This window comes from Falco rusticolus, chromosome 13 (assembly GCF_015220075.1).
Source record: "Falco rusticolus isolate bFalRus1 chromosome 13, bFalRus1.pri, whole genome shotgun sequence".
In the NCBI taxonomy this organism is placed as follows: Eukaryota; Metazoa; Chordata; class Aves; order Falconiformes; family Falconidae; genus Falco; species Falco rusticolus.
This window is the reverse complement of record NC_051199.1, coordinates 818,334-831,986: the sequence shown is the minus strand read 5'-3', so window position 1 is coordinate 831,986 and position 13,653 is coordinate 818,334. Positions and strand designations below refer to the sequence as shown.

At 55.0% G+C, this 13,653-nt stretch overlaps 1 protein-coding gene across 1 annotated transcript in view; it reads right to left on the bottom strand.

Annotated features, from left to right (window-relative positions):
- WIZ (WIZ zinc finger) overlaps positions 1-13,653 on the bottom strand; it is a 62,143-nt gene that overhangs the window by 21,731 nt on the left and 26,759 nt on the right. The window contains 2 exon segments of the mRNA XM_037407086.1: positions 1-1,030; positions 3,538-3,598. Of these exon segments, the coding sequence (XP_037262983.1) occupies positions 1-1,030; positions 3,538-3,598 (1,091 nt within the window).

Below are 13,653 nucleotides of genomic sequence, written 5' to 3'. Positions count from 1 at the left end.
AGCATCCCTGTCTTGGTCCCTCCCTGGTCCGCGATTATGCTGAAGCATGTGATCCATCAAATGTTCTTTTTTCTTGAAGTAAATGCTGCACTCGATGCAGGTGTACACCGTCGGGTCCTCCTCTGGGGCCAGCTCCTCCTTCCCCTGCTCGTCCAACAAGACGCTGCACATGTAGGGCCTCATCTCGATGTCATAGGAGCTGCAGGGAGCCGGCTCCAGGGACATCAACGGGATCCGCTCCACCGAATCTTCAGCATTTACCGTCCAGGACTGTTTGCCGACGCCGAGGTCCGCGCCGAGCTGAAGACCTGGTTTCTGGATCGTCCACTCAGCCGTGTTGAGCGGGTTGATCTCGCCCAAGTCTGAGTCGACCATCAGCCCCTTCCTGTGGGATGAGGAGCTCTCCAGGGATTTGGACTTGCTGAGGACAGGGTTTAGCGTTTTTCTGAACACCGTGGGGGTCAGAGGAGGAGGCACTTCACGCACGGCCTGTCCCCGAAAGGGCAAGGTGGCTGCTACATCTGTCGGTTTGTTTATATCTTTGTAGTGAGGACTCGGGCTTTTGGTGGGTCTGGAAATCCAGTCAACCCTCTGGATTCCCCTCTTGCTTTTCTCTAAGTGCTCTTTGCTGAGGCCTTCGAGTTGCTTTGGTTCATTTTGAAGATATTTCTCTTCTCCACTGCCAACCGATGCCCCAGCGCAAGGGCCAGGCGTCTCTGCTGCCGCTGTGCCACCATCCAGGTCCTCAGGGTCGCTCTCCAGTTGCTCGGGATCCACCTGCACCGGATTGACAACCTGGGGCTCCATGGCGAACGACGACTCCTTCACACACCGCGCCTCCTTCGAGTCCTTCAAGCTAGAGAGTCTCTCTAAAGTGCTTTCTTCTCTCCCATCACCCGCTCTTGTCTCCAGGGTGGTGGCGTCCCATGTCACGCCGCTGCTGACCGTCATGTTGCGCAGGTCTAGGGAGCTCCTGGCATCCGTCCTGTACAAAGCCTTCTGGAACTCCAAATGCTCTTCATTCGGGGAGCTGCAAGTAAGTTTGGGGAGTTAATAACGGGATAATCAAAATATTTCCATTTATAAAAAGGGTGGTCTGGGGATGGCCCGACGCAGGCCGAGGGTTTCATGGGGACTCCCTCCTGTATCACCAAAAATATTAAAAACTCGGGACACAACCCACCCCACACCCTCCCACCCTCCCTTGGCCACGTGCAGCTGGAGCAGCTTCTACAACTTCTTCTGGGCTTGCTCCAAGCTCCTTTTGGCCACAGCTGCGTCTGCGCCCCGCAGGGGCTCTGCCACATCCCTGCCAGGGCCGTCGAGTTCCCATCACACCACCGATTCCTGCCTTGGGCCACATGTCACCTTCCTCTGGCTCCACCTCACTCTCTGCTTCTCCTTCCCTTTCCCCTTAGAACTTCTTGAGATGCTTGGACACCTTATTGTCACCTTTTAACCTGGCTCAAGAGGGACATTTGCTCCTAGCGAGGACACTTATCACCATCAGGCCAAAGACCAGGCCAGTGAGCTCTTCAAAGTTTCATAAAAATAGATTTAAGCGTCACCATGGACCACACTAAAGGTCTCCGGGACCAAAGCATGGTTTTTCTCCATGACTCAATGAAAGCCCGAGTGACCCCTCTTCACTGCAGGAGTGGGGAGCCTTTCTCCCCCGTGCAGAGACCCCAAGTCATGGTGGATCAAGGTGGTCCCTTCCCCATCCTCCTCCAAACCCTCCTGAAGGGCCCCGAAGCTGGGAAGACCCCACCAAGCAGCTGAAGAACATCAGCCTCCACGGAGCAAGCTCCACGCTGGGACCGGGTGGCCCCACGCCACCCAGACTGGTGCTGTGGGTACCACCGCGGCACTGAGGACATAGGGGGTGCTGAGAGGGGCTGAGCGCACCCACGGGCAGTCCCAGCCTTGGGGGTCTGCAAGTCCTGTGCTGGGCTTGGAGGCTTTTTGAGGGAAGATGGGAGATGATGAGGGTGCAAGAGAGGCATTCGATGTTCTCCGAGATGCCTTGAGGGACTGGAGACACCTGGCAGGGGACCAGCAGTTGTGAGATAGGATCTAAGGAGCCTCAAGCCCTTCTGCTGCGGTGGTGGGGGGCTTGGTGGGGAAGCAGAGCGCCCCGAAGGGCACCACATCCCCACGTTCAGGCTTCTGAACCGTGGTCCAAGAGATCCAGGAGCTCTGATGTCCCTCACGGCAGCTTCACAGGGGTTTGGCAGGTGCTGGGCAGACTTGGGGCTTCCATTGAGCTGCAGAGTGAGTCGAGACCCCTCTGTGTCCCCTGTCCCTGCCCTAAGGCTGTCACCCAGCTTCTGTCCTCCTCAGCCAGCCTCGTGCCCGGCTTCTCCCTCTACGCAGCACCTGTGGCACGGAGACACAGCCCCGAGCAGGATGCAGACCACCAGATCTCCTGCCGGGATGGTTTAGCAGCCATCCCTGGGGAAGAAACCTGCCAGACCGCAGAGCCCGACAGCCAGAGAACCCTGGTGACTCGAGACCTCACGCAAGGAGCTGCTCCAGGGCCAGCAAAACACTTATCTCACAGGTCAAGTTGTGCTGCCAGGAGAACAAAGCGCCTTTGTTGGGAGACAGCAGGGCTGCCAGCTCCACATGGTCCTTGCACTGCCTCTCTCTCTCTCCTCTCCTTCTTTTTAAACCTATTTATTTCCAGCTTGTTCCTGGAAAAAGCCAAGTTTAGGGGTGAACCGACCCTCCCAACCTACCGGGCTCGCCCTCCCAGCTCCAAACCTTTCCCTGTTTTATTATTATTTTTTGAATTATTATATTATCATTATGTATTTTGGAATTACTGCAGAGTGGAGGACGGGCTTGCCATTATCTGCAGCGTGATATCGGGGAAATGTGATTCCCATATGCACCATAAACTCTGCAAACATCATTAAAAATAACTCACTAAGGAAACCGCTGGCCCAGGAAGGATCAGGCAAGAGCAGATACTAAAATAAACCCATTAAAACGCACTGGGCATTGGTTGCATTGCTAAAGAGGCTAAGACAGAGCGATTCTGAGCCAGGCATGGGTCTCCAGTGCCACAAGGAGGGACAAGGACCCTTTGCCTTATATGAACCTTGGACTGGCACTCCAAAACCTGCCTTTTCCAGGCTGCTCAGAGCTATCTAGGACACCTCTTGGCAGCTTCGGGACACCCAAGGCAACCAAACCAAGCATCTACAGCATCCAGCATCCCAGCATCTCTCTTCCTGGCAGCGGGGACGACCCCAGCAGTGCCAAGGGGAACTGGGACGGCTCTGACGGGTGATTTAGGGTAGGCAGAAGCAGGACAAAATGAGATGAATTAGAGCAGCCAACACTGCTCTGCAGCAAGGGGACCGTGCTGGCTGGCCCTAGAGGGACCTGCTGACGTCCTTGGTGGTGGGACAACCCTCTTTGGGGACAGCCAGGGAGATATTTCGGGGCTTCGTGTAACTGGAGCAGTGCTAGCAAGAGGAGACGGGCTGCTGGGCGCTCCCCACTCCGCAACATCCCTTGGGAACTTACCCGAGTTCGGTCCTGTGAGCTGTGGCTGGGACAGCACCAGAGAGGGCAGGATCAGGCTCATCTGCAACAGAGAGGAAAGCTCCAAGGTCAGTGCCCAAGTAAGGCTTCTTCAACATAATTTGCAATAAAGTTTTTTTTTTGTTTTGGTTTGGTTTGGTTTTTTTGTGCCTGTGTGTTAAAAAAGCTTTCCCAGCAGATAAACCCCCTCTGCTCCTGCTGCCCGTCCTTCCCTCCTACAGCCGGGTCCGGATTACGGGAGGATTTCCGAGCCACACTTAAGAGGGTTTAATCCCGCGTGCAACTATTTGATGTATAATCGTTCCCGCAGCTAAGCAGTTTAACGGGAAGATGCACACGCCGGTGGCCCTGCTCCCGCCACCCCGGCTCGCCAGACAGGTACCCAGCAGGGAGCCGCAGCCGAGCGGCTGGACAGGGGTTGTTGTGGTCCACCCCGTGAAGAAGACCGGTTTCCCTGGCTCTACGGACGGGGCTTGTGACCCTCCCCGGCACTGGCACGCTTCCCTGCCCTTGGAACGGCACGCAGGACTTCTCCGGGTGCCTGAGCATCATCTGGGGCTTCGAGGAACTTGGCATCGCTCTGCTGCTGGCCAAATCCCTGGGATGGCTCCTGGACCAAAGCGTTTCCCAAGCCTGCTGGCAAGCAGATGCAGGATTTTGGGCAGCGATGACAGGCAGGCAAACGCCTCCTGAAGATCTGTAGGGTCTCCTGAGCCGTACCAGACCCAGGCACATCCTTCCTCAAGAGGAGGAGAGCCTTCATCTGCATGCAGTGATGTCTGGATGGAGCCTACCTTGCCCAGAGGCGGCTCCATCAGCTTGGGCTGAGCTCAGGGCAGGACAGAGGGGGTCTTGCTCTTCATGCTGGACCCCCCCTGCCCCGGTCTGGCCACATGGTGCCTGTCCCAGCAGCGTGGTAAGCAGGGACTCGCTTGTTACTACAGGCGAGGCTGGGAGCTTGGGGAAGCCGAGGAGTAGCTGGGTGAACCTACGTTGTCTCCTGCTGCCAACCAGCCCCAGGCAAGCAAGGTTACTACTAGGACAAGGACCTGTCCTGCGTCCCTGCTCCCATCATCATCATCATCATCCTGGTCCACAGGCACCGAGCAGCCCAGCCCCAGGCAAGCAAGGTTACTACTAGGAAATGTCCTGCATCCCTGTTCCCATCATCATCATCCTGGTCCATGGGCACCCAACAGCCCAGCCCCAGGCAAGCAAGGTTACTACTAGGACAAGGACCTGTCCTGTGTCCCTGCTTCCATCATCATCATCACCACCACCACCACCTTGGGTCATCTGGTGCCCAGCAGCCCAAGAGTCGCCCAGGGCTCACCAGCGTGGTGGAAGCCACTGGGAGACGATGGGAAGGAGGCACCCACAGCTGGATGGAGGGTGCAGACCTGGCACCAACCATGCGTGGGGCTTATGGAGAAAAGGGACGTGCAATGAGCAGCCCAGCCTCTACCACGCACGCACCAACAACCTGGAGAGCCTTAACGGTGACCACCAAGATAAGAAAGAGCGGGATCCAGCTGCAAGAGCCTTGGGAAAGGAAGAGGGAGTGATCTGGAAACACAGAGACAAGGAGATGGGTTTGGGGGCAACAGCCTGTGGGAGCCTCTGCAGCCCAAACCGACCTCTGTCCCCACCTGGAGGCACGCAGCTGCTCCCGCTTTGCATTTATCGTATGGACTACGGGTTGTGTGCTGCAAAACTAGGAGGAATGTGGTATTCAGGCCACCACAGATGATGGAGATGGGGAAGGCAGGGCAGGACCTGCCCTGAAAGCAGAGGAGGGACATGAAAAGCCAGGGTGAGTTTCCCTTCCTTCTAACATTTTAGGTGAGCCACATCACCGGTGAGATTTTGAAGGCTGAGCATCTCCAGCGGGTAGGTCTCATCCTGAGACAATGGGGTCGGAGCGCTCTCATCTGGATGCAGAGCTGGGATCATAGATATTGCTGGGGCTTCTCCAGCATCAGCACTACCAGAGGCCATCCTGGAGAGGTGGCAGCATCCCTGGCTCCCACATCAGGTCCTTTTGGCTTCACAATCACTTGGGAAAAGGCCAGCGGGATCCAGGGCCAAGCTGCCAAGGTCACCAGCAGCGTTATTCGGGAAAGCCTGACTCACCAACCGGCCAGGGTGGGAACGCTGGGGGAAAAAATGGGAAAAAACCCCCAACCCTCCCAAACGGGCAGATGTTAAATGCTTCCATAAATCCCCAGCATGTGGATGGAGAGGGGCAGAGAGCACGGATCGCTGAGGAAGGACGGTGGCAGAAGCCTTCCAGGGACTCCTTTGTTCTCCAGAGCTCAGCACGGCTCCTATTTTTAGAAACCGTCTCCTTTAGAGGAAAACATGCGGTGATTTATCTTTCTCCTGATGAGCACGTAACTGCCCTCCCTGCAAATCCTGGTTTCTTGGAAACAGCGAGAGATGAGAGAGTTTTAACGTCTTGGACTTGGGAGGCTCAGATTTACCCTCTATGGTAATCCAGCGAGAGCTGCTCCTCCGACCACGGACGCGTGGCTGCAGCTTCTCCCGAGAGAGCGTGGTGAATCTGAATCCATTTCTGAGCTCACGGTCTGTCCTCCGAGAGGTCAAACACCCTCGTAACGGGACCACAGGTCCCTCCTCTCTCTTTTCCCTCTACCCCAAGAATTAAAGCAACCCGGCCAGGAGATCAAACCGCTTTCAAAATCGAGCCATCACCCGAGCCCCCGGCCAAAACATGCACCAAAAAAAAGGGAGACAAAGGAAAAACCTGTGAGTTTCCCAGTCCTGGAGCAGGAAACCAGGAGACCAGGAGCTCTCCTAGATGTGCCAGACCTGGCTCTAGACAAATTTGGCGATGGTTAATTACAAAACGTGTTTCAAAGGTCGCGGATTGAGAAATACCAACATCTCCAGAGGAGCTGAAAGAGCCCTGGCTCATCGAGGCCGTCACGGTCAGGGTTGATAAGCAGAGGTTAACACCATGCTCGAGAGGCTCAATCACCTATCAGGATGCAAAAGTTTCCCTAAACCTTCACCACCACCCCAAAACCCACCAGGATGTACCTTGAGATGCTCTTCCACGTCACCCCCCTCTTTGTCTTCCCCCCCAAAGCGTCTGGTTTATTTCTTAACGAAGCTACTCAACACGTACTTGAAGAATAATGACACCCCAAAATGGTAGCTGTGACCATCAGCAAGGTTGCCCCACTGCCTCAGGAGGTCACAGAGATGTTGATAGATCCAACAATCCAAGGAAACAAGCCCAGAGAAGGTCCCCAGCCGCTGGGGACCGGGGGACATGTTGTATGACAACAGGCTGGGGGAGTTGGGCTCGTTCTGCCTCAAGATGTTCAGCATGAAGGTGCTGCCTACAGCTGCTAATTAGAGGGTGCAGAGAAGGTGAAGCCAAACCCCTCCTGGCCACGTGCAATGAGAGGGTGAGGATGTCACAAGATGGGAAAAACCACCCTGTGGGAATGGGACAGCTCTGGGACAGGCCAGAGGTGGTGACCTCCATCCTTGGAGATGCTCAAAACTCAACTTGATGGAGTGACCTGACTTTGAAGTTGGCTGTGCTGCGAGCACAGGGATGGGATGAAGACCTCTCCAGGGTCCTTCCAACCTCAATTATTCCGTGATTTTAGATTAAACCCCCAAAGTTCAAGAGCCTAAAGCCAAGAGGTCTTTGGGATGGTGGTTAGCAAGACCCTAGACCAGCTCAGAACAGGGAGAGGACCTCTCTTAGGGTTCAACCAAGGAGCTACGCTATACTCTCCCGAAAGTTTTCTACCCAACTACCACAAAATATCTATTGACAGTCTAAAAGAGCGGAAGATTTCAAGAAAACTCAAAAAAGATCTAACAAATAACAGCATCTCCCAAATTTCAAAAGCTGTTCAACCACGTAAGGCTGCATCACCAGAAGACAACAGTTTTCCCTTCCACACATCCTCTGGGATGGGAAGGATGGGAAGGATGCCTACCTGACCTCCGCGTGGTCATGGATGACCTTCTGCACCTCGTATCTCAGCGATAAAGGATGAAGAGGGAAACTCAGCTCCAACTCAAGTTCCCCAGCAGCTTCCAGATCGGCTGGGTTCCCACTGCGGAGCGACCAGTGCTTCCAAAGGACATCACTGAGGATGCAGTGAACCAGCCTCCAGCCAAGGGAGGGGAAAAAAAAAAAGGCTCCTCCAGAGGGTGATGACTAAGCTTAGACCAGAACTAGACTCTTCAAAAAAACCCCAAATTAAGCAAATTGCACAGGAATTTGCAGCACCGCTTTTGTGGGCAACCTGACAGCTTCCAAAAGCCCTTAAGAAACCAGATGATCACCTCCAGAAAGCCTCCACACCTCCAGAAAGCCTCCAGAGAGCCTACACGTCCCCTCCCAGGCTTTGCTTTTTTCCAGTCTATCTAAACAAACTGGGAGAAAAAAAAAAAAAAACCAACAACAAAAAAAAGGCAAAAAGATGTTTTATCTTCTCTACGGCAAGGCTGAGGGACCTTGCCATTTGAGCAATGGTATTAGGCAAGGGGTGAGTTATTGCATCATCTCCTGAGTAACCCAAGATGTCGCAAGACATGATTTAGCTCTGGAATTAAAGACTAGCTCCTACTTAAGGCCCTTGCTTTAATCTCGGGTGTTTAATTTGGAGAGCAAAAGGTACTGGAAGAATTGCTCATTGGCACCAGCTCATGATACAGCTTCTGCATCTTGTGAATAAGCTGGGGGATAAAAAAAAAAAAAAAATTGGCTCGACGCATGGCTTTTTGTGGTTCGAAACCACAAGAGTAACCAGCAGTGCCAAAAAAAAAAAAAAAAAAAAAAAAAGTCAACAGACAAACCTGTGCGCTGGGATTAATGCTTGGTCCTATGCTGGCAGTGCTGGAGCCCAGCAAGCAGCTGGGTGTCCACCAGGGTGCTGCCACCCAACCCAGCCACGGGGACTTCTGCTGCAGCAGACAGCATGGACCTGGGATTGTTATGACGAGGAATCCCACCACCCTGGAGCTGTTCAGTCAGATGGGACCACCAGATGGTCAAGAAACGGAAGGGGTTCCAGCCCCCAGCACCGCAGGAGCTATTTAGCTCCCCCCAAAGCTCACTAGAAACGTGGGGAAGCAGGAGCTTCGTTTCTCACATCCCAACCTACCTCCAAATCCATCCCACGACCCCAGCCTTGGCTCTTCCAACCCAAAGCAGCGGTGCAGGACCACTTCTCCAAGGTCATGTCCACACTGGCGGAGCCGCAGTGGGTCTGAGCCAAGCTGGGCTAGTGTTTGCAGTGCAAACAGCTGCGTCCGGCGGGCAAAGGTGCCATCAGCACTTAGGCTCGGTCACCCCGGCGCGAGCGCACGGCTCCAGGAGAAGCAAAACATGGAGAATCCTGCAAAAGGGGGTGCGAGCGGCAGCTCTTTCCACTCTGACCTTCTCTGAGCAGGGCCAACAGCTCCCACACGTGAAGGCAGGGCTTTGCACGAGTGCTCCACAGCATGGCTCTTCCCTTGCACGAGCGCAGGAGACCCCCGGTGTCCCCCCCGCCCCAAAAAAGCACCTGGATGAGCAACCGCGATGCTCCGTGTGCTATCCTCAGCCTGGGGCTCTTTGGGCTGCCATCCCCGCCAGATTCAAACTCTGGGATGATATTCCTGCCCTGAATCCCTGGGGTAGATGTTCCTCCTCCATCCCTGGAGCCCAGTGTCGCCCCAGCCACTTTCCAGGAGAAATCCTTTCACCCACAGTCCGAACGCGCTCCCCGGAGCCAGACGAGCTGCTCGCATTCCCTGACCCTGCGCTGCGACTTGCCAGAAGCAAGCTGGAGATTTCGTTAGCGCTCCCGAATACCGATGAGCCGGCATGAGGACAGACTTTGCTGAGGGAGGGCTTGGCTGGAGCTACAAACTCCACGTTTTCTCCTAAAAACGGGCGGTTTGGGGTTGGTTTTGCTGCGCTTCTCCAGGTCCCGCTGCAATGAAAGTGCTCGGCTGCCTGCAGATGGAAACCAGAGATTTTTTTTTTTTTTTTTTTCCTCTTTTGTGCTCATGGCAGTATTTAAGGACGCTCCTAATCCTGCGGACAGGTGACCTTGAGGACAGGAAGCTCTTCAAAGCACAGCGTGCTGGCAGCACACTGCGCCTCGTCCCACTCGTGCTCAGCTGGCTGCTGGTGGAGCTGGAGATGGTGGTGGAGCTGGGGACGGGATGGTGCCATCACCTTCAGGTGACTCCAGCAGCTCCACGTTGGCTTCTGCTTGGGCCTCCCAGGAGCGGTGTGGGTCCTTCCACCCCTCCACGAGCACAGGGTGGCGGTTGTTCACGTATTTAAGGGCTGGAAATGCCCAGGGTTGTGCAACCAGCATCCCGGTGCCGATATTTCTCCTGTTGGACTTTGCACAGGCAGGAAAAGATATGGCAAAGGGCTCAAGCAACTGCAGACCACGAACAGCGCGGTGGGCAAACACTTCTATACCCGATGTGGTTGCTCCAGTCCCAGCAGGTAAACGCTGAGGGCTCCCGTGCAAGGGAATCAGCTCGTTGGGGTCAGCTTGTCGCAGCAGGACAAACAACCCACCACGGTTGGTGTTTTAACCCACTCTCCTGCCTGGGAGGAGCTGTCGGTGTTGGGACTTTGCTCAGCTCGGGGCAGCAGCTGGACTGGGGAGCTTGGAGGACTCTGTTGTCGCTGCAGGAGGGGGTGAAGCAGACTCTGCTGATCAAAGAATGATGTCCAGCCCTGTAACGAGGTGAAAAACCCGGCGTAGGGATAAAAGCATCCTGAAGGGATGCGGCTTGGTACTCCACAAAGGATCCTGTGTTTTTAATTGCACTGGTCCTGCTTTCTATCCAACTATTCACCCGTTGACCAGCGGAGCCCGCACCGAGCTGTAGTAATCCCGGTGCGAGCAGAACAGGCTGTAGTAATCCCGGTGCGAGCAGAACAGGCTGTAGTAATCCCGGTGCGAGCAGAACGATCTGTACGTGGTCCCTCGGGCTCCTCCAGCAATGCTGGACACGATCCCAAAGGAGGTGGCAGGACTGCGCAAATGTAGACGTGCTCCAACACCACATGCTGGACAAACGGCGTGTCGGGTGCCGGCAGCCACGGTCCCATCCTGCTCTCTGACCATCCCTTGTGCCAGCTCGGCTCTTTTTTTCAGCCGTTTCAGGGGGTCTAACAGAGAATTCCTGGGAAAATGGGACTGGGTTCAAAACCAAGGACTGCAGATACCTCTGGGGAGGGTCAGAGCTCTTCTCCTCCACGACTCAACGCTTATCCCAACACGGTGGCTCATGTGGGATGTCTCCACTGAGAGAGGCCAGGCACAAGATATCAAAAAGGCATTTTGGAAGCCTGAGATCAGCACAATTCCCATCCCTCCGTCTCCTCCTTGGGTTAATTTTGTCCATGGGGACAGAGGACGACTCCCTCCAGAGACGCCGTGGCACCTCCATCCTGGGATATCTTCCAAGCTGGACAAGCTGCTCTTGCTTTGGCAGCAGCTCTCCAACCCAAATCCCCCTTCTACCCGAAAAGATGTTCAGGCTAAAGAAGAAACACCCCAAATATTCTTCTCCCAGCTCCATAAAGGTATCACACGTGCTGCTCCCTGCTTGTTCCTAGCCTTCACCCAGACACGAACCACCAAACTGTCCCCCAACAACTGAATTTCCAGAAGCAGGAGCCTTCAGTGGGGGCTCAGAGACCTCCAGAAGCCTCACTCCGGCAGGAGATAAAGCAATTTTGGAGCAGAGGGAGCTGAAACCTCCTGCCTTTCGCTCCAGCAAGTCCTTGGCTCCTGCCTGACTTGGGGAGCAAACCAAAAATAAATCCTATTTCCATCCCTTAAGTGATTGCTGCACCTGGGGCTTGGGAAGAGCCACGAGTGTGGGAGCATCACCTGAAACAGCAGCACAGGAAGGGGACGGGGGTCATGAAGTGAATCCAAGAGGCTGGAGGGGCAGGTCTGGATGATGGATGGGGCAGGGACCAGCTCTCCTCACCACCCCGTGGGAAAGTCAAGGCTATGGGGAGACACCAGGACAACCTGGAGGACAGGCACAACAACAGGTGCCACCAAATCTGAAGAGCTCTTGGCAAGAGAAACCACACCACCAGGAACTCCAGAGCAGGAGACAAGGACCTTCAGGCTCTACCAAACCCAGCAACACCCCAGGATCAGCTCGGCTAGGAAGTTTTAAGGTAACTGAGCCACAGAACAAGGACGAACACCCAGGCGTTTCCCGTAGAAGACCACCACAGGGATCACATCGGCTCTGGACCGAAGCCACCATCCCCAGCCAGTGATGGCCACAGGTCTCAAGAGGCACAAGGAGACCTTGAAGCAACGACTGAGCACCCATCCTTCCCAACGGATGGGCTTTGGAACAAGCATCGGTCTCTCCTCCGGCTCCCACCTCCCCTAAAATCCAGCTCGTGGGTTTCCACCCTCCTTTCGCGCAGGAGGGGGATCACATCCCTGCACAGGATCGATCCCATCTGCTGGGTCCCCTGTTTGGTTTCTAGATGAAAAATAGGATTGGCTTTCGCCCTGCCTGGACACCGCAGACCCCAAAACCCCACACGAGACCGCGGGCCATGGTCCGGCATCCTACCACACGTTCGGGGATGAGCGGGTCCCTCTCGCCTCCATCGCTGGTGGTGGTCCAGGGTTATCCCGCTGGTGGTCCAGGGCTATCCCACCCCCACTATCGAGCTCTAAGTTAGAAAGGCAGCACCTGCTCAGGTCTCTGGAGCAGAGATACGTGGGGAAGGGCGCCACTGCAAGGGGAAGGTGCTGGATGTGCTGACACAGCATCCCACCCTGCTCCACCTCGGAGCAAGACCCTCCCAGCTCCCTCCCAGCACCCTGCTGGGATGGTGAGGCCGAGCGATAGACCACGGACCCAGAAAACCACCAAATAGCTCCAACCCCATCAGCACCCATTTTCCACAGAGGGTTTTCCTGATGCCACCAGCCCTCATCCTCCTTCCCTCAGCTCCCACCATGCAGGATTTTCCTGCCATCGCTGTCACGCCCAGGCTTAACTCTTCCCCTCAAAACACAGACCTGACACCCTGGATGTCTACTCGGCTCAGCTATGCCTGGGCATGCTCCATCCAGCAGCTCTGGAGTTCCTTCTTACTGGTCCGGACAGATCAGTGCGTGTTGCATAAGTACAAAAACCCGCCGGAACCTCTCAGGATGAGACCTCTGCCTTATCAAACAAGTGCCAGGGCGCTCTGTGTGCCCTCCCCGGGTGCTGAGCAGATGTTTCGTGGGATGCCACGTCTTTGCTGTGTGCTCGGTGGCTGCGTTTCTTGCTCCTTCAAGGCAACACTTGGAGATTTGGCACCAACTGGTCACTTAAGTCAAGTGTTTCTCCTCCCAGCACCGATCACAGATAAAAGCAACAGCCCTCCTGCTGAAACAGACTGTCCTCTGTGAGATCCTCACGTTTTGACTCAGGGAAAATAAAGAATCACCCAAGAGATCCTTGTGTCTGGCTCCGAAATAAAGACCCACCCACCCACCACTGTTGATTTTTCAAGATGACACCCAAGTTTTCACACCGAAAGGGCCCATGGGGACAGCTGAGCTTCAGCAAACCGCTTATGCTGGAGAAAAAAAAATTATAAAACAAAAGAAAAAAACAAAACCCTGAACTAAACTAAGCCAGTGCCTGTTGGCTCATGTGCACGGGCTCGCGTTCAAGCTGCCCGAGTCAGCAGAGCTCAGGAAGCCTCGCGCACTTCTGGAAGACGGAGCCGTAGGAAGCTTGACACATCTTGAGATGTTGGCTCTGCTCCCTGGGATGTTTTATGGTCAGCGAGAGCTTGCCACAGTTTCACAGACTTCGTATAAACATCTGGGTGAAGGACTCTACCAAGGGTTAAGCAGAGACGCTGTCCCAGCGCGATGTTAACGCCCCAACTGGAGCAGCAGAACCTCAATGGGGACACGCAGGAGAGCCAGGTCCCACCAGGAGCACCAGCACAGCTCCATCGGAGAGAAGAGCACCGTGGGATGACCTGCTCACCCACCGAAGCCACCGCTGGGGACCCTCGTCTTGCTGTTCAGCTCTGATTGAGGAGGA